The following is a 25,762-nucleotide window of genomic DNA, read 5'->3' as shown; positions in this document are numbered from 1 at the left end:
GTGTGCGCTATCAGAAATATGCGTTTATTGCCTCTTATCCAATGATCAGGGAATCTATTATACAGACACACAAATACATGTAGATATGCCGAAATGTCACATTTTATCCACCATCATGTTTTTTTTTTACTTTTTATCGAGGTGTTTTGAATCGGTTCTAGTCGCACATTAGATTTACGGAAATCGAAAACTTAGTTTTAAATGAAAGGATGTAAACTCGTTGTTTGTTACAAAAGCGCCTTCAAAATTAATTGAAAACAAAAGCAATTCACCAGCTAGAAGTTTTTTTCTTCTGTTTTGTTATTGTTATTGTGTGTGCATGTGTATATTCTAAGCGATAGAAAATGATATCATCACTGCTGAGCTTTCTTTTCAAAGTGTTTTTGTTTATCTATCGTGTGATCAGATTAATCTATAATTTGGCGAGTGCCACCAGTTTGGGATTTGTATTAATTATTGGAATTTTAGTGTTTGCATTGAGTCGATATTTTCGATTGAAACAACCGAATTTACCAAAAAATTTAATCGATGCCATTGGCAGTAATCATCAACATATCGACAGACAATGTTCAACGGGACAACAAAACCTACGATGCGATTCAAGTGACACGATTTCATGGTGGCCCATCGCTAATCGTGCTGCTTGTTTAGATTGTATTGAAAATTCACGTTCCGCTATTGAAAATGTAAGTTCAACCGAAAATGGAAAAAACAAGTATATTCATTGGATAAGTATTGTCTGTGGTGTCGATATAGTAGAATTCTATAAACAGTGCTAATTTAAAATTTATACATTCTTTATGGGTCGATCCATCACATTGGAATTGGGTCAAATTCTCGATTACAATTTCAACATTAAAAATTCATACTCACGAACAAACTCATTTATGCGGTAGTTTCGAGGTAGTTTAGTACATGTTAATCAAATAAGATCGTAAATCGTGCATTTTATATTTAGACTCCCGACCTACAGACCGTATATATACCAGAATAATTACTCCATAGCACGGCGCATCTCCAATGAGATAAAATTTCACCTAATGCCATAGAAACGCTATACACAACATACATACGAACATATTATGGTGCAGGAAATATTTGTTTTTATTAACCATATTAAATGGTTGAATGCGAGAAAAACGATAATTTAATGTAGATTTTGACAATATTCGTCTTAAATTAAGTAACTTAGTGCCTAAGAATTGAAAAACAAAAGCGTATTTTCAATTGTTTCGATTCGTCATACAGACGCTAAACACGGGTCCACCTTGCCATCCTTTGAGATAATCGACAAATTTGATTTCATGCTTTATTGGCCATCGCCACCAATCGAAGGTCAACGTTTTTTTCAATTTTTCTTGATACGCGTCCAAAAATTCGTCCTTTTTCAAGTAACACCATTTGACCAATCTGAATTTAACGTCACTTTTCTCGACTTGTATTGAGGCGGTTGCTCTACGTAAAGTGGCACATTTTTCCATAAATATAAGGGCACCGGCAAATGCGTACGTTTGCTTCGAATCTTCCTTGAACTTTGAAATAAATTCGACTTCTTCGAGGCGTCTTAAATTTTTTGCAAGTTTTTCAATGTATTTTAAATCGAATCCTTCGAACGATGTCAATGAGAACGATCTCAAGTGTGTGCATTGAAGAATTAAATCGACCGATTTGTCATTGAGTTGAAAACCAACAATATTCAAGTGTTCGAGTTGCGCTGAGAAATGTTGCCATTCAATGTCGTCCGTTTTATTTTCATTCGAGAAGATGAGTTTCAAGCTGGTTAAATTTCCAAAATTGAATGGTGGCTTTGGAAATTCATTTCGTCCGCCAATTTCCAATTTCTCAATATTCAGCATCGTATCCATTGAGAGATCATTCAATGTCAATTTTAGGTCATACATGCTCAAACTTCGCAGCTGTGGATTCAAATTGACAAACCGATTTATGATGGGCAGAAAATGTGGCAGGAATTTTGAATACGGAAATGTAAAAATGCCAAAATGTTCCAAACGCGGAAAGTTTTGTTCCATAACAAATGATTCAAACGGATGAAAGACGTTGTGAAACTCGAGGAAACGTAGATTTGGAAACATACGATTCAAATTATCAACCGGTGACAATTTCGCTATTACTTCACAAAAAATCACTTTTTCCAACCGCGTAAATGTTTTCGGACGATACCGTAGCTCATTGAATACGCACGATCCAAAGAATTCCAACTCTTGCAATGTGTCCAGACAGTGTTCGGCTATTGGGTTCATTAAATTGAAATTTGGCGTACTTCGGAATGAACTAAGCGCATGAAACACCTTTATTCTTCGCATATATTTGCCAAAATGTTTGAATATGTTCTCGACCAGCGTTGAATCGATGGTAAAATGATCTGATTCAGCCATCGGATGATATTCAGGTATTTGAATAACTTCACCGCGTGACTTGAAGAATAACTGATTATTTTGATGTGTTTGATTGAAAACGAATTTGGCTGGCCTTGCAAGACGAACATTGGACTCGGCAACGTTCGTTAAATCGATGAGGCTCAGGTAACGGAATATTCTCACCAAACAATCATCGCTCAGATGGACAATTTTGATACTTTCGTCTAGAGATTCTTGCGCTGTGAAATCGGCATTTTCTGCGGCGGTTGATAAAATTGGCACTTCTTCTGGCGAAATATCGATTTCTCGTAATACTTTCTTTGTCGGTGGCTCGGTCATATTTGCTGCAATTCAAAAATTCAATATTTAAACTTATTTTCGTATTAAACAAATGCTCACAATTTTTGCACAAATTCTCGTTTACCTTTACTCATTAAATTAAATGACCACATGTTCTACGTCTTTACCACAACAATATGTTTCAATCGCATAAGATGCACAAGCACAACTAACATGCAGTGCACAAAATTTGCAAACTTAAGTGCACAATATTGTTAAGATCAATTATGTCGGCATTAGAAATACATTTGTTTTCAATTCAAACATAGACAACATAGACTTTGAACCATACAATATTATAATCTTTTTTGTACCTAGCTTTGCACTATAATAATATTGTCAATATATTTGCCCCTAACGGAAAAATCCAAAACTAACTCGCAACACACATATTATTAAGTATTTTGACGTTTAAGTCTCCAATGTATTTCGGTTATACAAAATGCAAAGTAAATGTTTATCTTTTTGAAAAGTATATGAAAACAAAATTAAATTGGAAAAAAATGCAATATTCACGTATTATAATGATTTGATTTTCGTTTCGTTACAGTGTGTCGCACAATCGTGTACCAACATCTTATTGGATGTGAATATAACCAAATGCGGCCAATTGGTAATTTTACATGAGAAAACATTACACAGGCTTGATAACAGCTTACCAAATGGATCCACAGATCATAAGCCTCAATTATCATTTTCCAAGATTAATTCATTGAAATTTGATGATTTAAAATCAATGAACATCGCAAAAAATCATCCATTATGGTATGGTAATTTAAAATTTGAATAAAAAAAAGCTAATACAGCAACTGTATTAATGGAATAATTTATGTAAATTTCAGTGAAAAACAACCAAATGAATCGATACTACAATTCAATGACCTCATGCACTTGCTCGATATGCATGAAAAAATTAACATTTTTCTCTTAATGGGCTCAACAAACCAGCAAATCGTTTCGAATATTTCACGATATTTCGAAAATAATCCGGAACGTTTTAAGCGAATCATCGTCTGCAGCCGGTCTCCAAAGGCCATTTTTCAGGTAAAACAAATCATTTCTGCAATAAACTCTTTCAAGTCCGTCAATATTCGCTGTCAATTACTTTGATTGTGACATTGAAAAATTTCAGTTGCGGAAACAACATCCCCAATTTATTTGCGCCCTTTGGTTGGACAAAGTTACAAAAGTAAATCTTCCGTCGATATTGCTGAATTCACCGTTCTTTTCATTTCTGTACGGACTGCTGTATCGCAACATAATCGCTGTGTTGACGGGCATTAGTGCAGTTTTTATCAACAAACATGATTTTAATGAGTAAGTTATTTGAATTCACCATCGTTAAATCTCTTTTGTTTAAAAAATATCATCATTTTTTTCAATTCTATTAATATTTCAGACACATCGGTCAAATGTGGCGCCAATCAAATATACAACCAATAGTCTACACATTGAATTCACCAAATGAAAAACGTTACTTTCAACATACACTTCGCACTCAATATCTAACCGATTCGTTGCGTTCGGAACCATCGAACTTTGTCAAAATCAAAAAGTGAATCAAATTACCGCTATGGCCCTTTTGATAGACAAATCGAATTGAATTCATACAACAATCCCTACGAAAATTGCACTTGTTCAACAGACACATCTAAAAAAAATAGAATAATACATTTAACAAAAAGAAGCCTTTGCCACAGATCTTGCTCATCGTCAATTTAATTATAACAATAGATCTACAAAAAAAACAGCGACCAATTCATCTAACATACAAAATGCAGCTATAAATGGGAAACTCTAAGCATATAACATATATATATTTTGCTACAAAAAACACAATTCGTTAAGTTCAATGTTTCAGACTGAAACCGTGTTGGGCGTTTTTGCAGCTAGTCATTTCGGTTTCAAATTTACTTTGTAAAATAAACAACGTATTTAATACACATTCGTAGATATTTAAGTTTTTTTTTTTAAACTAAATAGCAAAAGGCGGCACAGAAGAAATGTAAGAAGAGTACATGAAAATTGTATAAAATTTCGCTATCGAGTAAATAAAAATACCGTTATAATTAAGCGATTGAAATGATGTGTTTGTGGTCCGTTTTTTTTTTTAGAAAGAAAGTGAATCTATTGCTCAATGCATTACAATATAAAATCCAACATTTTCTTGATACAAAAAGTAAAATTAATCGAACGAAGCCGCTGCTAATGAAATCGATGCGAAATTGATGATTATTATTATCGTTTTTTTTTTTACTTCGAATTGCATCGATTCATTGTAAATGTATTTTTTGTTTGTTATCAAGATGCCATGGTGTTCATGTTGTATGATGTGAACATTTAATCGTTTCGATTGAATAAATTACATGTATTGAATCCCATCATAATAACAGTGTTCATGTATCAAAGTGGGAAATTGATTATCGTTATCATCGACTTTAAAAATTAATAAAAAAAATGATTGAATATTGCTTGGTGGGGCTTCGATGAATGAATGTGTGTGTGTGGTCAAAATGATGAATGAAATTATAACTGTGAGACAAATCGATTCAGCGGCAACGGACAAAAATGATTAACCTGGAATCGGTGCGAAAAACCACTCATCGAATTACTTCGGCAACCGGTATTGCAATCGACCGTTTAATTGGTACAAACAGCTCATCACTTGTTTTTGTTTTTTGCGTATTTCTTTGAGTATATGGTCATTTTGTGTGATACATGATATATCAAATTGTATGATTCGACTATAGTTTCCATGATTTTATGATCTTTTGTTCAGTCTCTGCGGCAAGGAATATAAAGGCGATGAATGCGAAGATGGCAAAAATTTCACTTTATTCATTCATAAAATCTCATGTCACCGCATACATACACTATACACATAAGCATCGGTTTAATGACACAAGTTTTCTTTTCGGTTTTATTTACATCAGAAGTTTCGCATCGCTATTTTTTTATTTATGGCGTGGAAATATTCGGACAAAGTCTTTTGTTTGACGAGATTTTGCATGGATTTTTATATGCGTATTAGAAATTGAATTACGGTTCTCTGATTTTACCATAATCATAATGAACGTAAACGTGTGTTTATGCTAACGATTTCAAATCGTATGAATTGCTAAATCACGATCGAATCTTGTTCTATACGGTTTTTGTGTGGTCACCTGTGATAAATGTGAAAAGTGAGCACTTATTACGAAGATGAAATGTAGATTTCAAATGGTATTTTTCCTATTCTCTAATTCGGCGTTTTGTCTTTCTAAATTATTATTTCATGCTTTCTTTTTTTTTCTTGTTGTCCAAGAAGCTTTTGACCAATTGCAAATGACGGAATAAAAACAGCATTTGGATTTTTATACTGGAATAATTCGTGGCAGATGAGAAATCACAAATCCATATACAAATTTTTTTCAAGGGGAAGAAAAAAATCCAGAAACATTGGCCACTTTTTTTAAGCGTCCGCTATAATTTTCCAACATAACAATTGGTCTAAATGAATGGTTTCAGCACTTTACTCAATTATTTTTCAATTATAACTCATTTGAACGTTGGGCATAAATATAATTTAGCATCGAGAAAAGGTATTCTAAAAATTGTTGATTAGATGATCGCGCTCGAATGTGATATGATGCGCACTTTGCGCACATACAGACATACATGTATGGAATGGACAACTTCTGAAATAACTAGTATACGAAGCAAGTTTGAAGCGATTACAAAGTGATCGTATACACGTACTGAACACTCTTACGGGTCTGCATTGCTTTCTTTGGATTGCGCACCAGTATTTCTTTGCGTATAAGTGTACGAAACAATGATTTTTTCCGCCAGCAATGAGCATGAGCATAAAAATATGTGTTCGCAGCATGAAGAAAATAGAAAAGCAGCACAAATACAACGACCAACGGTCGTAACAATTGTTTGAGTACGAAAGAGATGCATAGAATATGACGGGCGATCATATTTACCACACCGTACGCAAAGCAGCAACAACAGCACAAGAAGAAGAAGTGGGTCAACGTATAGTTGTTATATATAGAAGTTCAAGGTAAAATTAATTTCAGATATGAAACGGTTTTTGAAGTGAAGAGATACTGTATGTTGTTCGAGTGAGTTTTTTTTGCTGCTTTAAAAGAAAGAAAGAGCGAACCATTTTTTTTCTCTGCCTTGAATGTGATACATTTTACACTATTTTGAATATTAACACAGAGTGCGGAAAAGAAGTGATAAACAAAAAAGTAAACATCGAAAGACAATCTAGATAAACGAGAACATTTAACGGATCTTTTTCTCTAAAATTCATCAGAATTGGAATACAATTTTTTACATACATATACACATTGTGACCATCTGTGTTGCCGTTTGATTAGAGACAAGTGTGTGCGGGGAAAATTTACTATTATTCGTTGTTTTTAATTTATTTTGCGTACACAAGTGATTACAATTTCACGAGGTAAGCAATCATTTACCAAGTAAATCGTATTTATCAATGCAAATAGAAATAATTTGTGAGCAATAACAATGGAAAATAAATGCTGCAACAACAACAACAGCCAAGAGTCAGTTATTAGATGCAATAAAAAGAAAGTCAATGCAATACGCGATTTATGCGCTTTGAAATGGGCAGAAAACGATAGAAAACCATATGTATCGAAACTTATGATGGAACTTTGTATGAACGCACGATGAATATCTTTCGCTATCCCTCTGTATCTTGTCGATATGGTCTAGTTTTGTTTCGAAATTAAATTCCATTTTTTTCTATTTCTATTTCTCATAACGATAAATTTTTTCACTTTTTGCAATGTACGGATTTCACGTCATAATTAGGCATTATAATCGACGAACAAATTACTGACGTATTCCTTGTGAATTTCATCAATTCCGATTTTAATCTGTTTGTGCATTTTGTTAAGTGAAACACAAACAATTACTCGGAATTTTTGAAATTCGTCATTTTCACTAGTATGGCACTAGAAAAAGATCTTCGCAAAAGAAAAAATAACGAAAAAACATTACAATGGTACTCATCAGCACCAAAAGATAAAAACTACATGGGAATTGACAATCGTTGTAAAAGGCGATACAATGTTTTCAAAAGGATTTGCACCCTCTCTTTTATCTTCTTTGTACACTCACGTTCTGCTGAAAAAAAGACAATAAACATTTATGGTCGTCGCACCTGAGTTTTTTTGCTCTTTTTTTCTAGAAAGTAACATTTGTAAAGAATTGAATTATTTTGCCCAAACATGAGTGGAAAGCAGTCATTTTTTCTGTAAATGTTTTTGACATCGCAAATTAATGTTGGTGCAACTGTAATCAACACCAAAAATTCGATAAAAAATGTATGCAAACAATTGCACGAAAAAAAAAACAGAAACTCCAATTGAAGTCTTTCGTCGTAAAATTGATGTGCAAGCTGAAAAGTAAACAGAAGAAAGCCGTTGAATAAAAGCGGCGCGTAGATGGAAAGAAGAGAGTAAAAAAGTCGAGAATCAATCAAGCGTTTGAACACAACGTTTATGTTCATTTTCATAGTTTCGGTACCTGGCATACGAAAACGAAACGGTGTGTACGATCGAAAAAAGCGCTCTCTGAAAAAAGTCGTTTCTCATCTCAATCCTTTCCAATAAATCTTTTAGCAATACAAATGACGTTAACTGTACAAGCGAACAAAAACTGATGAATTGGCCAATTGCAATGATGAATTGTGGCAAATATTTACAATACAAATCTGCATCTTCATTTCTTCATTGGAAATCATCATTTTTTTTTTTTTCAACAAAATAATGGCCTCATCATTGGAATAATGGCAAAAGTAGCAACAAAGATAAAAATGGTCTCACTTCAAAATATCAAAAGAAAAAAGTTTTTTTTTTAAAGAATGAATAGACACCAAAAATGGCGCATCATCAAAAAGTTTTGATGAATGTGCATGAAAATGTGAGCGTGCATCGACGAACGAACCGGATGTGAGAAAATCGAGTCAACCGAGCTATGCTTTTCCATGGCTCATCACTGTTCGATGAACTTGTACCAAAACATTGATGTATGAATTGCAATAACAATCAATTTACAGCGTGAGTACACCATGAAGTGCACCGCGTCAATGAGCCGAAGAAGTGGTTTGTTGAAATTGTTTGTTATTTCAATGCATTTTAGTAATCGATGTGCGCGGCTTGAAAGCCCTTACTAGGTAGCAATACCGAATTTTTTTTTTATCAAGTGGCACAGAAGAGATGGAGAGAGTCATTAACCCAATTCCAATTGAAGCGGAAAGAATATACATTCTCAATTAATAATAAAACGAAGAATGTATGCACATCGACGTAAAGAAAAATGTGTAAGGCACGTGATATTGAAGCTTGAAGTCAAGGCGCAAACCAGCAATTGCATATATTATTACGTTGTTAAAATTGCATCCATGTGCATTTCGTGTGCGTTTCGGAAATGCATTGAGATGAACATGCGCAATGAATTTTCGTATTGTGCAAAATTTTCTATGGCAGAAATGGTTGCGGAATTAAAGAGAATGTTAATTCCGTTTGGTTGAACGGTAAAAGCAGTGTGTCTGTTGTTGATTGCCTGCATTGCACAGTACCTCTATGAAAATAGTACCATTTTTATGCCAATGGCATGCGCCTCCATTTCCCATCATTATTACCATCACAACAATGCTATCGATAGTAATAATCATAACATCTTCATTATCAGATCACTTTTATTGTGTTCACTGTTCACTTTTATTCATTTCAGTGAAATACAATTTTGATTCCTTTTTTTTCATTTCATGTGAATTACGACCATAAAGTCAATTTTTATAGTAACTAGAATAAGTTGCATACTTTTCTTTCAATGATTCAACCTATTTTACACGATATTATTCTGCATAGCAAAAGATCAAACAATCAACGATCGCAGATAGAGCGAAGAGAATGCCGAATGACCAAAAGCGCATATAAAAAAAAAAAAAAACAAAATAAAAATGGTTGAATAGAAAACAACAGTAAAATAAGAAGACAAAAAGGTAAAGATAATCAGTGTGTGGAGTGTGTTGACGACAACGACAATGACGACGGCCACGACAGCGGAAGAAGTGAAATTACGTTACAGAAAGAAAAGAAATCGAGAAACATATTTGCTACAGCATTCGATCGAGCTGAGCAACGCAACACGATAAATGTTGATTTCGGGAGGGTTATGCATGCCGGTCATTCACATTCCGGTGGTGATTGGTAGTTTTGAATAAACAATTTTTATGTGTTGCGATTTAAATTGTACGGATGTCCGATTGCCCGTTTTGCTTCACTTTATCATCGCAATAAATATTCCGGCGGAATAACTATGGCTTATGTTATTCGTTATTAAATTCGTTGTGAATCGATCGATTGAAATGTAAAATGAAAGTTTTGCAATTCGTCAATGAGAATTATAGATACGCGACCGCAAATATTTATTTTTTTTTTATTATTTAAACTTCTTCTTCATTTTTGTCATGGTCTTGTGACACCGTGGTCGTCATCGTCGTCGTTGTTGTAGTCCGTGGATGACGCACTGACACACATTTATTACTGCAAGTTTATCGTTTCTGTTTTCAATCGATGAATTTTCCAACGGTAAATCAATGGTTCTGATTAATTTTGCATTGACCAGAACAACAGCTCCAATTGTTCAAACTTCTACTTCATTTCGGTCAATCGAATAAAATTTTCCGACATTGGAAATTCTATATGCGATATCGAAGAATCAATTTTATTATTGTATATGATGAAATGTAGATGGAAAATGTGTGAGTGTGTTTAATCATCTGTGATAGCGTCTGCAAATCAGCCGATTGGTTTCATATCGAATGTTCGTGAAGCGAATTCAACTGATGGATCATAACTGGTACTTGGTATTGTTTACCTTATTAACCGTAAATAATTGCGATTTCCATTTGATTATCGGCTGCATACGTGATCATTTTCTTATGCGCGCACATGTTCGGTTCCAGATTATTTCTTTAAAAATTTCCATTCAGAGTCGTCGCGTAACGGTTTCGGTGTATAATAATTTTTTTTTTCGTATACTAAACTAGTCGTCGTACGAGTGGATACAATTCATTCATTCATAAAATCGGATTTCAAAATATAATTATGTGCCGCTTATCAGAACTGGAGTAGTATCTGGTTCGTTTGTGATTCGCATTGCGAAAATAAAGACAATATCAAAAATGATGTTGTGTCTATGTAGAAATATTCCAATTTACGGTTGTAAAATTGGCGCACAGTTTCGTTGTGAATCGTACGGAATAAGAATTTTAAAATGTACTCCGTACCAATTTAATTCTTTCGTACTCCATTTCTCAGCATTTGCAATTGCGACTTCGAATTGAAGAACGAAAAATCATAGCATCAAAGGAAACATCGTAAAACAACGCATTGAGTTTCAATTCGAATTATTCTAGTTTCATTTCAACTTTGGTTTCATTTCTTTTTTTCGTCTTCTCAAGTCTTTCATCGCTTGTTACAAAATAAAATGCAAACTTTGTGTTAACAACACTCGAATTTAAATTACTTGTACAAATATTATGCGAAATTCCATCATTTCACTTGAAGTGTTGTATTTTGTGTTGGGTGTGTGTGTGTGTATGCGTGCGCATATTCATAGACCTATTTGATTGCTTTCTCTCCGTAATTGAATGACTCAAATTCAATGGATTTTACGATCATCGCAATAAACATTAAGCAAATGAAAACTAATACGATGTGTAATAGCTATTTGAATGGAATCGTTTGTTAATAGTCGAAATACCACATCATTTGACTGAAATGTATACATTTAACTAAAGGCCACTTAAGCACCTCCATGTCATTTTCGATAATCATCAAGATCCCATTTGCATATGGGTGTCTCAAAATAAAAATGTGTACGTCGATCAATATCAATCGAAGCGGATTTGCAAAATGTCTTCTATCTACCTGGTGAAAGAAATGAAGCGCACTGTTATATTCAACAGGTGACCATTGGTATTGTGATTCATATGCGATACAAAATGTTCGTGTCTGAGCAGCTATACGAATGCATAAGAATGTGTGGTACAAGTTTTACTTCATAAATTGTCAACCGCATCACACCTTTGTGAAATGCCTTCTCCACCGTTGACGAAACATATTTTCGAAGCGAATGAAGCAACACGAACCTGAGTTATAGCGATATTTTCTTCTTTTCGAAAGAAAAAAAAACAATATTTAAAGATCGTAAGCAATGAAATGCGCACGCAGCTCAAGTCGAACGGTAAAGTTAAAAAGACAGTGTGCGCTTATGCATGCATACACACAGAGAGAAAGGTAGGAGAATGAAGAAGCATATATGTTTGAGGTATGGTAAAAAGTCGCCACCTCAAATCACATCAAGAGACATACCGAAGTAGAAGAAGAAGAAGAAGAGAGAAAAAGAAAGAAGTGGGTCATTGTATATAAAGCGAAGTTCAAGGTAAATTTAATTTCAAATATAAATTTGTTCTCCGAGTGAAAAGACGTGCATGAGATAGTGGTTTAATTTTCGTGCAATAATTTTATTTTTTTTTTAATATTGAAGAAGCGAACATTCAATCAAGTGAACAATTTTGAAGTGTTTAATATTTCAAATATTATAGAATCGCATAAACCGTAAAATATCAGGTAAGGCACTATCCACGCCATTATCAACAATGAACAGCAAAGAAAAAATAAAGAAGAAGAAAAAATGCGATTCATAATAATAGACTGTGAAACGCAGTGGCGCAAGAAAAAAATCCACGACAATTTGTTTGAGTTAATTGAAGAAGTGAAACCTTCATGAAAAGAAATGAATGAAAAAAAAAAAACTGAATATTAAGCTTTATTTGCAAGAGATGAACGGAATTTCTTCGAGATTGATCTGTTCTTACACCGGCGATTCGATAGATTCATGTGATGGCATTTGAAAATATGTGAAATACCAAATCATAGTCACCTGTGAATCCGCACATATTTCCCATTCGATCGTGTTCAAACATTCGGCTTGTGTGTATGTGTTTTAGTTGCGATTTACGGCAAACAACAATTAAGTTTTCTCCGTGATTTGATTGATATATTTGACAAAATGAAAGTTTTTTTTATTTCGTTTTGTAGTGTCTTTCATTCGATGGCAGAACCAAAAAGCGCATATTGTTCAAATTACAGCATTTTGTCACGGATCCACGATAATAACGATGAAGCGACGGCCCAGAAATGATCATTTTCTGTTTTCTCTTCATCGATATTCTCTTTCTTTATTATTCGCTGTTGTCTTCTCTGTCGCGTCAAGTGTTCTGTTTTTATTTCTGCATTGTCAAAATCGCTGACCCGAATGAATACCAATTGTGAATTTCGGCCACAACAGTCAAAACAAAACGAAACGACAAAATAAAGACAATCCCCAATCGACATCGTATTGATAGCACTTTTGCCATCATCGCATCGCTTTTTATGAACATAACCATCGAAAGATTCTTATACATTATTTATATTTCGATCGTGTTGATTTTTCTTCATCATATTTTGTATTCAATACCTTACACATACACACACCGATTTATTGTGATTTGACCTAAATTCTTTCGAATTCTTTCGTATATCGACTATTCAAATTGGCTCCGGTGTGCTGTTTGTGTGTCGATAATAATTTTCTTTCGTCTCTTTCATAACATAAAGAATATGCGCCGATAATTGCTTGGTTCCGTGTATGCATGGGAGAGAAACGATAATGGAAATACACATGTGAAACACCAAGAGAAATCAATGGGTAATCTCTTTCGATGAAATGAAAAGAGAAAAAAGATAAGACACACACAAACAATGCATGAAAATTGAAATGAGCTGTGCTAGAAGAAACGAAAAATTCATTTCCATAAATTCAAAAAAAAAAAAAAAAAAACACATGCATATACACGGCCACAAAAGAGTGGGTTTTTTCTTGAGATTCTAGCTCGTCGTTGTCACAACGATTAGGATAAAGTGAATGCTTCTACTTAAGAAAAAAAGCTAGAGACAGCAGGTGAATCTGTCCGGATTTTCTTTCCACACAATTATCGATTCTAACTTGTTATACTTGATAGAACTATCAACGACGCCGATGACCATAAACAGTTTCAAGTTTAATAATCATTTAAATTGCCTGAGCAGGTAAACAACATTGTACCTTTAACTGTGCCAATTGACCATCGTTTCATTGCGATGTGAAGTGATTAAGCTCGGTGAGGTTTAACTGTTATATCAATGTTATATGTTTTCCGTTCATGTACTTAATGTTTACGCATGTTTTTTAAAGATCTTGTTTCGCCTTCTTCTAACAATGTTGAATCATTACCAAATTTAAGTGCCTTGTTGACGTCATATCGTTTTCAAATAATACCTTTTAAAATTGATTTCAATCTTTATAATATCGAAAGAATGCAACTGGTTACGAAATATAACTCTCAACCGGATATTTGATCGGTTGCAATACCGCATCCGTCACGTAAAATACCTAAAAGAAGTAAATTATTGATTTTATTATGCAACCGATGATACATTGTTGCATACGGATGCTCAACGAATCTATTATACGCATTGAAAACTTTCTTTTCCATATTCCAATGACAAACGCCGTTTGTAAAAACAGATCTTCTTCGGTTGCTCATATTTAAATTGCGATGTCAAAATGCTTTAAACACAACATTTTTGTAAATAAATACACGAAGAATCATTTCAATTCAGAAAATAAATGTATTTTTGTATTTCAATTCCCAAAAAACCAGATACAAGATGAATCACAAAACAGTCAATGGTTGGGTGCTACTTTCACTCTTAATGAGCACATTAGTCTATGCATACCCACAACTACAATCTGCACAAAGTCAAATAGTCGGACAATATATACCGAAAACAGCACAACAACAGGCCGAATTTCAACATTATCAATATCTGCGACAACAACAACCTCAGCCACGTGTCCAACACTACCAAGTTCCAGCCCAATACCAACAACAACAGCAACAACAGCAACAACAACCACAAGAAATTCGTAAATTTGCCGAAAAACCAAATGCATTGAAAAAAGTATCGCTCGATGACATCGATCAAGACATTCAAACAAACCAAATTGATGGCAATACATTCTCATGGACAAATATGCTGGGTTCGCTGATGCAAATGTTCTTTGCCAATCAAAATTTACTCGCCCCAACCAAATCGGATGATTCAGATGGCAACGGACTAGCTCCGAGTCCGTGGACGGGAGTCATCGCAGCTGGTGAGTTCATTCTTTTCATTACCTCATTACGTTCTTCATAAGTATGGAATTTTTTTGAAACGATTTCTGTTTTCCGTATAAGATTGCACCGATTGTGTTCAGTGTATGTTACATATACAGGTTTTTGCCATGTTATTTCGCTTATGCTCGCCCCAAGGCATGCAAAATAAACCGTTCTGCGTACCAAAAGCACATACACAATATTATGTGAATAAACCGCTTATTCAGACACGCTTACACACTGGAACTAAATGACTGTTTATTTTTTTTCTTCTTCTAAATAATATTCTTTATACAAAAAGAAAATTGGAGCATCGACCGATTGCACGACGCCACCAATGTAATGCCTAAGTGTACTAACCACAATGCGCGCACATGCTCTTGCTCGTCTTTGATGTGATCGATTTAGTTCTTATAATCGCCAGTGTGTGTGATTTCGATTCGCTTTATGAATGAATGTCTAGAAATAGCACATCGATGTGTTAATAAGACATACACTCGATATACGATAAAGAGTTAAACATACGGTACATGAAAAGTGGTAAAAGGTAACGGTGCCATCTTAGTTGTCTAGCTTGTTCATATGTGTTTACTTCAAAGAAGAGCTCGTATATTAATTTTACGGCTGCTTGCGGTTTAGAATATTGTCAAATGAGATTCGATTTAGCAAAATGCCAATTTAAGCTTTGGATGCTTGACTCTTTTTTGCCCATCGCACATTATAATGAACTTCACGAAGTGAAGTGATAATTAGAATTTATAGTTGATACACAGAGTTGGTAATCAAATTTCAAAGTGAAAATCAAAACTATCAACGGCTTCGTGTTCTATCCATAACAAGTAAACCGCTATCTGTGCCATTTGAATGTGATCGTACTTTGGCACAGTCGTTCTTTTGGTTGTGCGCTACTTCGTATCGATTGTTATTTGTATAAAATCAATTTAATGCTCGATCGACGAAAGAATCGATTTTTTGCATGCCTCGATTTGTTTAGTGACTTTACTTACTTGCGAAATAAATTCAAGCTCATCTCTGACCAACTTCATTTCTGCCAAATTGCTTATTTTCTCTTCGTTTACCTTTTCACTTGAAATTCTTTCTTTCTTCGTTTTCACTAAAACACTGATCACGACTCGGCTTGGCCTGTAAACATCGATTGGCAATGCAAAACACACACACTGTAGATTTTAGTCAACTCACCTGCATGGAACGGCATCTCTGTATAATATATTTTTGAATTCGTTTTCACACGACTGTTTGTCGTCGGTATTTTAAAAAAAAATGAGAAACGGTTAATCCGAACCACATCAAACCAAGAAGAAGTTAGACAGTATTTTTTTGTGTGTGTTTGGATTAATGTCATTCCGACGAACATTTTTAAATTCTAGTCATGTGACACATATTCAGTTCTTGTATATTGTTTATTGTTCATTCAACGCAGCCAAATGAAAACAAAGAAACCGTAAAGAAAGTCATTACAAATGTATTTTCATGCGACGGCAATCTATCTTCATAATTCATAAGGCAACCATCGTCCGACGAGTAAAGAAGAAGAAGAAAAAAAAGAAAACCAATGCGAACAAACAAAGCACAGCCCAGAGAATAACGACAAGTAATTTCATTATGAACAACAAACGATGCCACTGATGCTTTTGCAGTGAGGAATTAGTGAAACTTTTGGCGTAATTTGGAATTTAATTAGTTATTCTCATGAAATTTCATTTTCGCTAGCAAATGAAAATAACAATACAACATTCTCCAACATTGCGTCTCGTTCAATTAAAATCGATTACAAACGCTTGTCTTGTTTTCTGTAATGTGCGCGCGTAAATATATTTAGATTGCTTTTAATTTTTTGTTTTCTTTATATGTTTTTTTTTTGGCAAAAACTTTCATTTTATGCTGGAGAGAAAGAAGAAATATCTTTTTGCTGTGCCAGATCTTGGGTTTTTTGTTCGTTTTTTTTTAACATTCACGTCACAATTTGTATGAATGTTTGTTTTTTTTTCTTATCTAAACCCGTCACTTTTTTTCCGCAGGTTTGAAAATAATCACAACTCTTTTGGGCGGCGGCGGTGTTAATGACGGTATCGACAAAGTTGACAACGGCAATGCATCACCAATGCAGGTTTGTTTCATTTAATTTAATCCATGCTAAACATATTTTTTTCATTAAAATTCATTAAAAAAATGTACATTTTTTGCGTGATTAGAGCATTTTGGCTGCTGTCTTCCAAGGAGTATTGGGCGCTAAAGATCCCGATCAAGTAAATATTATGGCTAAACAAGCCGGCGAATTCATAAATATTGTTGTTAATCTTTTGGACGCATTGAAGACATCATTCTCACATCGATCATTTGCCGCTCGAGAGCTTAAGAAAAAGGACAGCGTGGCCGATTTGGGCATTGCAACGATTACCATGCTTAAAGGTTACGTAAAAACAACCGGAAACACATCGGAAAAATGTATGCAAAAATACATTTGCGAAGCAAACAAAGAATGTAACCAGGACATTGGTGGAAATAGCATCTTCTGCCAAATGGGAAGGTGAGATTTGAAAAAAAACTGGAAAATTTCAACTCTTTATTCTAATTCAATTTTCATGTTTGACATTCGCAGTTATGCCACTAGCTATGTTTTGGAGCGAACAACAGGCAATGCCTTTGAAAAGTTCTACGAAGCTGGTCGACGTGGACGACAAGATAAGGATGACTGCGTGAAAATCTACGAATGTAGTGATAATTAATAACAAAAAATAAAGAGCAAAGACCGAACCAATAAAATCGATGCTCAAGGGGTCAGAGTTAAGTTTAGAAAGAAAAGACGCGAAAAATTCATATTTATAACAATTTAATTTATTTTGTGAACAATAAATGCGATGATTCAATCGTGTGCTCTGTGTGCATGGAGTACAATTGAAAAATTCCGTGCTTAGACGAACGTAATATTCAACATGAAGCGTATGAAATAAATCATTTTCGATTAACCGACGAGATTTCCTTGAAATAAAAAAAAAATATTTTTTAAAATTCACATCGGTCAGTGCCTCTTCATCACCCAAGGAATTTCTAATTTAATCGAAAGTATTTTATTTTTCAATCGCTTCATGTATATTATCGGTCTTAATCCAAAATCAAATTTGTATGTATTGTAGTTATGTATGTGAGAGAGAATTTTTTTTTGAATTGATAGGTAAATATTATTCTTTTTTTTGCTAAATTAGGTTTACGTGTATTTAAACGACTACGAACACAACGATAATTTATTTATTTAAATTATTTATTTATGTTTTAGATTGTAGCTATTTATTCTTCTAGTGTTCTAGGGTCTCTGATGTTATGAATGTATGAAACAGAACTACAAAAAACAATAAAGAAATTTGAAAAATCGAACATATAACCTTTTTTGAATTTAATTAAACATTCATTACAGCACACACACACACACACACACACACACCTATACCATCCATTGTATTGTGCAATAATATATCTTAATATTAACTTTTATGTGATAGACGGTGACCTATTCTAAAGAGACAAATGTCGACTGCGGCACTTTTTATAACCAATTGTTTCAATCATTAATAGATAATTAAGTAATATTTAATGATTTTAGTCTAGCTGGTTTCTTTGTATCGACTAAATAGGTTGATCTATTTTTGGTTCGATTGTTCGTCAGCTTTTTAACGGCCGTTTGGCACAGTGACCTTGTTACTGTTATTTTGTTTATTCATAATCATCATCACGCCAGATAAAACGCTATTTGCAGAATAAATCGTACCAGTTAGTAGAAAAGGGTAATTTATAGTTTTCAATCGTAAACTTACCTTCCCAAGATGCCAACTATGATAAAAAGCCATTTTACAATGGTGACAATTTTGATCATTCTAAATGAAAGAATAAAATTTATAAAAAAAATCTTCATCATTCTGAACAAGAACTTCTAACTACAATCAATCGTTCTATAAAACTTACAAGAAAAGACTGTTTTTTATTTGATTCGTGAAGTCTCGTCCCAAATTCACACCCTCTTCAACCCAAAACAATGGAAACAACACATCTGGCATATTTCTCATAAGCTCAATTTGTTCGATAGGTTTGACCTCCAAGTTAAATTGAAGCCGTTTTGCCGCTGATAATGGACTTCCGGTCATCTATTATCAAAACATTATCAAAAATTTTGACAAAAATGACAGATGGTTTAAAGAATATTTTAACTAACAATTTCAAAAAGCATTTTTATTCCATGATTTTCTTTCGATGGATTCAATCCAGATTCAATGCCTTGCAAGAGTTTCGGATCAGCCAAATAGAAGTGTGGAAGAGAAGCAAACATTGGCGACTGAAAATGTGTGTAATTCATTGTCATAATTGTCGTATCTTTCTTATGGCGTATAAAATAAATCACACAGTGATCTTAATAAAGTTAAATTATATACCCCGCTACATTTGAATAGGTCGATTGTTCCCTTTGGTGGACACGTATCTTCGTCGCGACAAAAACATTGTTTTATATTTATGTCTTCGCCCATATCCATCTCATACCGTAACACTGGAATTCCATTATATTTGGTTTTTGATTGATATGACGCTCCAAGTGATCGACAAATGGAGGGCTCGTACGCCCAAATTCCTGCGTAAACAAAATAATTTTTACATACATTATGTAAAGTTACGTTAAACACTATGTTAATAAGAAGAAAAAAAAGACTAAGACACGAACCTTCTTCTTTTGACATGAATGCTGGAAAAATGGTTGAATCGGTTCCAACATATGTGTTACACTCATCTTCGTCCCACGTGTCCATTTCTATATGAAAATTAAACAAGTAAATTAAAATGTTTTTAAAAGTATGTAAATTTAAAGAAAACCGATTTATTTCACCTGTTTCACCATTGAATGCTATTACTCGGCCTACATCTCGGTAATTGCTTTTGCCACGACCGACTTTGAACTCACCCAAATCGGTATAATTGGTCTGGAACAAACAATATTCTGATATTGTGCGGTTGACTAATCATGCATATTATTGGAATAATTTATGTCAACGTTTCAATTTCCTCAAATGGAATCAAAGTAATGAACAATTCATTTGTCTTCGGCGTGAGAAAATAAAATCGATTCAACTTAAGAAATAATAATCAAAGTCGATTCATGCTTAATAAAATTATCTGAAGTCAATTATACATATTTAAATGTTAAATAGAAAACTGCATCAAATCGTATCATCACTACACGTCATCGTACACGACACATATGAAAATTGTATTTAGGACGTGAAGGTTGCTATCATTATAATTGATTTTTGAATTAAAACACGTAAGGAGATCCACTGATTCGTTCATCATTAAATTTAATTTGATAGTGTATGAAATAGTTGATTAATATTAATAAAAATTAATTATAAAAAGTTTGGACTTTTGAAACATATTTCTACAAAAATTTGTAAACGAAATGTTCGGTTTAAGCGAAATCTATCGAAGCCATAAAATGTTCTATGGTTTTACTTTTCCGCACACATAGTGTAAGGTGAAAAGTATTGTAATCCGTCAAAATTTTGAAAACTTCAGAAACATGTTTTCTACCTATTACTGAGGTCAGAGAACACGAATTTGGCGTTTTTAAACATGGCTTTTGTTAATCTGTACGTCGTACATCGTACGCAAAATTTGTTAGCATCGTAGAAACTTAATTCAAAATATGACTTTACAGGATGATTGAAGGTCGCGAGGAATAGAAATCATTAGCTTTTGAACGACTTTGGTTGATGGAAAAAAAATTCATGCCTGGAGTGATACCTATGAAAAAGAGTCCAATTTTCGTCCAAAAGTCATACTTAATGTAGACTTTAACACTCAAAAATATGTATTTGGGGGTTTTTGGCACGTTAAAACCGAATCCGAGGTTTGTTTTGAGAATCAATTTTTGATACAGTTTCCTTGAAAAAATCACAAAAAAATGAATTTTTGTGTGGAAGCCATGCCTGTATGCTACCTTAATGACGTGAAAGTTTTCTCAGACTATTTTTTACACAAAAAAATGATATTCTGAAAGTTTGAAGAGATTTCAATCAAAATTAGGGGTACTTCCCATAAATTTTCAATTTTTGTCTCATAAACGAATATTCTGTATGGCAGGTACTCTTAATTTTGGTTGAAAAACCTTGTGAAAAATAACTTGTTCAAAGTTTCACGTCAATTTTAGCATACAAAAATCCAAATTTTTTGCGACTTTAGTTATGAAAAGTGTTTCAAAAATAATTTTTATGGCAAAATTAACGTCAGACATATTTTTTTATAGTGTTTTGTTAGAAAATAGAATACTTTCAATTGTCGTACAAGTGGGTTCACCATGAAAGTGTGAAAAATCGAACAAATATTATTTTGAACTTGCTTAATAAAATACGCAACTACCACCGTGCGGAAAAGTTCGTCTTACTCCCGTAAGACTCTGTATTTTTTTTCAAAATCAATGCCGCGAATATCATAGTTTTCTAATGCGCATTAAAAACTATTAATCAATCTAATAAAACTTTCAACGGGTAACCATGCAAGTTTTCGAGGTCACCAGCATTTGATGCGGTCTTTTATCCTGTAGTTCAAAACGAAGAACAACGCAATAAATAATTCTGACACATACGGCATTTTTCTCCCTTCACAAACAATCCAAATGACTAGTTTTTTTTTGTGTCGGAATATTTTAAAGTTCTGTTATCATGTCAAATTGCTATGGGATTGTGTTTTCGGATAAATAAATTAAGCATGACCTTTAAACTTGCTGTTGGAACGAAAATTGACTAATATTCAAAGGGAGTGTGAATAAAGTGACTAATTGGAACATCGAATTGTTTACAGCACTGTCAAAAAGTCAATATTTTTTTTCATATGGGTTTGATTAGATGTTTTTCTATCCAAAAACTCTTCGATTCCATATATTAATAAGGAAAGATGTTACTTACACCTCCAAAAAGTGAAAATGCGTAATGATGATCGTCTACTTTGCGAATTGCTTTATTTGAATCGAATGATAAACAAATGGCAGTGGTAGTCTGGTCGTTCGATGAACAATCGATGGATACTCCATCGAACATAATGTCCATTACCCGTCCCGTGTAAAAAGCGTCAGCTGGATTGTGGAATAAATTCTTTATAGCGCCGTCAATAGCAGGTAACATGGGCTGCTTATCAACATTTATGGCCAGAAACATGCCCATTATCACTGATTTGTTGACGAAAAAAATAAAACAAATTTAAAAATCAAACTTTTTAACCAAATGTAATCGATACTTGCATGGATGTGGCATTGTAATGATTTCATCGCCGGTTAAAGAGCCACTCAGATCTGGACGAAAAATGAACTTATTGCGATAATGATAGGTCAGCGTATCTTCTGCTTCATTATCGACTAAATCAAATTTTTCCTTCCACTCTCTAATTTTAATTTTATAAAAAAAACATTCGATTTAGTTCAATAAAACAACATAGATTATTCTTCTATAATCGATGAATTTGAAATTTTGATAATATTGAAGCAAAAACGTAAAAATTCTTTTTGTACGCGAATATACGATTTTTTTTTTGATAATTGTAGTATTTTTTAGTATTTATGATTTTTTCATCTTGTTAAATAGCTGAAAATGTGTACTCTGGGAAAATCATGATTTAACCCGAATTTGTTAGGAATAAATAATTCAGGTATGTTACTGTGGAATGAACCTTTTCTCAAATATTCTTTTAAGCTCGTTGATTGTAATTTTGTTCAATATTATCACACGGATATTTTTTAAAAAATTTGAAGAAAAAAAATCTCACTCAAAATAGTATGGTCCGATCTCTTGCAGTTTGGGTTTTTCTAAGGGAAATACGTTTTTAAAACATGATATAAAACGTAAAATGAACATAATCTCGTGGTTACAAAATAAATTGATAAAAAAATAAGAAGAAGATAAGGATGATAATTCATTTTGTGTTCAAGTCAAATAAAAAACTCACTTCCTTCAATCACTTCATCTTTATTGGTCACATTGAACAGACGGATTTTAAATTCAATGAAAAATGGTGTTTTTTCGTATAATGGCCTTATCTTTGATCCTGGTGCCACGTTCACTTGCTTTAAATTAATAGTAAATATAAATAAATTGGAAAACAAATCACTAAATTTTATTTACAACTAACATTATTGACTTTTTAATAATTTTAAAGTGAAATTCAATCGATTTGACAATTAATTTGTTTATCAAAAGACTTACACCTTTAATCATTTTCCTCAAGAGCTTCGGAAAAGTTAAAAACAAACCAGCACCGATTATGAGTAAAACAATACTCACAATTAGCGACACTTTATAATTAAATTTTGGAAAATACATTTTCCAAAATGTTCTTTTATTGCTTGTTTTATTGCTTTTAACTTAGCTTTTATTTGAGTTCATCAAAAATATTTTTTAAATGATTATAAAGAAATAAAGGATGATGTAAAAGATTATTCGGAGTTTATTTTGTTCCTTCACCAAAAATTATTTTCTATTTTTTTAAATGTATCACTTTATGCAAGATTTGATTATATGTTTGATTTCAAAAGTCTAGCTCAGTAGACGGATCAAATGAGACTGAAAAGAAACGCCTTGTCAGAGAGTTTACCGCGTTGGATAATATGAGCACTACAAGAAACGTTTAAATTGAAATTTATCGTTCAATTGCGTCCACTCATGAGTTGAAATGAAATTATACACACGGACAGTAGTATTTAAATCACTACACTCAAACTTTTGACGAAATATACAGAAAATAAGGCGTTTATTATCACTTAGCAGGGACAATGGACACGTATCTATTTAACAATTCATTTTGCCTAGAGAAAAAGATTGGACGTACTGCTCAATGGCCTATGTGCAATAGCTGGTTACTCTTCTGGGGGATATTCTAGGCATCGGAATAACAAATCAACTCATAAATAGTGGTTAAGGCGAAATGGATCGATCATTCATTGTTAAAAAATACTATAGAATCTGTTAATGATTTGAATCTTTTACCAAAACTAAATGGTTGGCAAAATTACTATTTTGCAACAGATTTTTTACAATAGACAGCCATTTTAGTCTCATGAGACAGAGATACATTGAAAATATATTACTTACAAAAAAATACCTGGAGATGTTTCTCGATTTTTCTGGTAAATAAATTAATCTTAAGTGTACTTATTTTGAGATTCTTCGTATTTTTTTGATTTGCTATGGATCCAACAATGAAAAGTGTGATTATTTGCTATCAGAATTCAAGCAACCAATTGATTAGACGCAGAATGATATAAATACGTTGCCAGTACACAAAACTTTAGATTGTTTATGATAAATGCTGTAATTTAATAATGAATAGATTACCAGATGGATTAAATATCAATTTTATTTGTGGTTAAATTTTGGAGTGAAAATACATTTTTTGTAATGAATAGTAATAGAAATGAATTTAAGTTTTTACTTAAAAAAATGATGATCGATTTTCTTCTATGTCAAATTCACGGAGTACATTGAAGTAGAACTGCGAGATAATACTTCCAAATGCGTGATCGTATTGCGTTAAAGTTGGATGAGAATAAAATTGGAGGCTAATACCAACATCAACAAAGGCCGTTGATGATTCAAAGTCTCCACCTAAACACACCCAATCCCGAAGCCAATCTCCATATATTGTGGTACAGTCCGCAAAGTTCACACAAATGGTGTACTTGATATGTGGCATAATAGCAATTGGATTATTGAATTTAATTTCATTTTTCGTGAATAAATTTTCATCTGCATGCATCGAAAGTTGATGAGTTTCTAACAATTCGTCTTCGGTGCCATTCTCCGGGTGATTCTAACAGTCCCTAAAAGAGTTTTGTATGAATCGGATGTGTTTTTGAAGTTGAATAAACTGAAACCTCCAAACAATATTCTTTTGTTCACAGTAAATTTTATTCCTCAGTGAAAATTCGACAGTTTCGTTTGGAAGTTCGAATGCCTTTTTTCAAATGTTCTTCATTCCGACTAAACACTGGAACATCATTCCATTTTATGTATTTTCTTGATAGATCCGTTGATTCGCCGGTCGCAATGAGTTCCATAAGATCAGTTACTTCGTCGGATGAGAAAAGTTTTGCATGAGTATGAGCGACTTTCGAAAATGCATTCGCATCCATTGCGGTGAACGGTATCAGATAAAAGCATTCGCCCAATATGCGACGAAGATTTTGTTCATCAGTGGCATCAATTTTGTTCGCAAGCATTTTTTGCCCAAGCAACACACGCATTGAATACAGCGATCGGAAGACAATTTTCATTGGCCAATTTCAAGATCAACTCGAGCAACACATTTGAACAGTTGATAAAACCATCCGATTTGAACATTCTAACCGATTTTAACAGCTTTATCACGAATTTCCGATTCACAACACTTTCGTAATTTTCTGAGGTCAAACTTAACCGCCAAAGCAAATTGTGTACATAAATCAACAATTCACAAGAAACTCTTCACACCTTTTTAGTCCCTCTGGAATACTCGGTGACTTTGAAATCATTCAAGTAGAATAATGAGAGAAAATCCATGAATCCTTTCGGTGATTCGTCGGTAATTTTGACATCACCTTTCTCTTTGAGTGAGCCATAGAACATCGTATGGAAAACTGGAGTGCATGACGCCAAAATGTTTTTGTGTGCAGGACTGCAGGTACACGTTGTTCTATGCCATCAACTTCAAATACAAAGTGTACATCAGCAGTTTCTTCGTCCAAGTA

The 25,762-nt window shown here is 33.4% G+C and overlaps 4 protein-coding genes across 6 annotated transcripts; 2 read left to right on the top strand and 2 right to left on the bottom strand.

Annotated features, from left to right (window-relative positions):
- Window positions 1-146: 146 nt before the first annotated feature.
- LOC116344658 (glycerophosphodiester phosphodiesterase 1) lies at window positions 147-4,776 on the top strand. Of its 2 annotated transcripts, none has more exons than XM_031773298.1 (5): window positions 147-686; window positions 3,268-3,482; window positions 3,560-3,761; window positions 3,850-4,034; window positions 4,117-4,776. In XM_031773298.1, the coding sequence occupies exons 1-5, from the start codon at window positions 345-347 to the stop codon at window positions 4,274-4,276; spliced, it is 1,104 nt and encodes a 367-aa protein (XP_031629158.1). In that variant the 5' UTR covers window positions 147-344; the 3' UTR covers window positions 4,277-4,776. The 2 variants fall into 2 exon arrangements, with proteins under 2 accessions (XP_031629158.1, XP_031629159.1); XM_031773299.1 differs by lacking the exon at window positions 147-686 and adding an exon at window positions 3,079-3,166 and having other exon boundaries at window positions 4,117-4,775.
- On the bottom strand, window positions 1,090-3,030 carry LOC116344657. Its single transcript, XM_031773297.1, has 2 exons — window positions 2,803-3,030; window positions 1,090-2,722 (listed from the first exon to the last, which is right to left on the bottom strand). The coding sequence occupies exons 1-2, from the start codon at window positions 2,828-2,830 to the stop codon at window positions 1,224-1,226; spliced, it is 1,527 nt and encodes a 508-aa protein (XP_031629157.1). The 5' UTR covers window positions 2,831-3,030; the 3' UTR covers window positions 1,090-1,223.
- Window positions 4,777-6,795: 2,019 nt separating the features above from the next.
- Window positions 6,796-18,384, top strand: LOC116344645. Of its 2 annotated transcripts, none has more exons than XM_031773284.1 (5): window positions 6,796-7,170; window positions 14,497-14,990; window positions 17,031-17,119; window positions 17,205-17,539; window positions 17,612-18,384. In XM_031773284.1, the coding sequence occupies exons 2-5, from the start codon at window positions 14,504-14,506 to the stop codon at window positions 17,736-17,738; spliced, it is 1,038 nt and encodes a 345-aa protein (XP_031629144.1). In that variant the 5' UTR covers window positions 6,796-7,170; window positions 14,497-14,503; the 3' UTR covers window positions 17,739-18,384. The 2 variants fall into 2 exon arrangements, with proteins under 2 accessions (XP_031629144.1, XP_031629143.1); XM_031773283.1 differs by lacking the exon at window positions 6,796-7,170 and adding an exon at window positions 12,210-12,379.
- LOC116344644 (sensory neuron membrane protein 1-like) lies at window positions 17,871-23,379 on the bottom strand. The gene is made up of 12 exons (XM_031773282.1): window positions 23,244-23,379; window positions 22,987-23,104; window positions 22,807-22,846; window positions 22,286-22,425; window positions 21,954-22,213; window positions 19,880-19,973; window positions 19,718-19,804; window positions 19,434-19,627; window positions 19,217-19,336; window positions 18,970-19,148; window positions 18,822-18,881; window positions 17,871-18,753 (listed from the first exon to the last, which is right to left on the bottom strand). The coding sequence occupies exons 1-12, from the start codon at window positions 23,358-23,360 to the stop codon at window positions 18,678-18,680; spliced, it is 1,485 nt and encodes a 494-aa protein (XP_031629142.1). The 5' UTR covers window positions 23,361-23,379; the 3' UTR covers window positions 17,871-18,677.
- Window positions 23,380-25,762: the final 2,383 nt, after the last annotated feature.

This window comes from Contarinia nasturtii, unplaced genomic scaffold (genome assembly GCF_009176525.2).
Source record: "Contarinia nasturtii isolate CC-2019 unplaced genomic scaffold, AAFC_CNas_1.1 Cnas_scaffold_1101, whole genome shotgun sequence".
In the NCBI taxonomy this organism is placed as follows: domain Eukaryota; kingdom Metazoa; phylum Arthropoda; class Insecta; order Diptera; family Cecidomyiidae; genus Contarinia; species Contarinia nasturtii.
The sequence above is the reverse complement of the archived record's forward strand: the minus strand, read 5'-3'. Positions and strand labels throughout refer to the sequence as shown.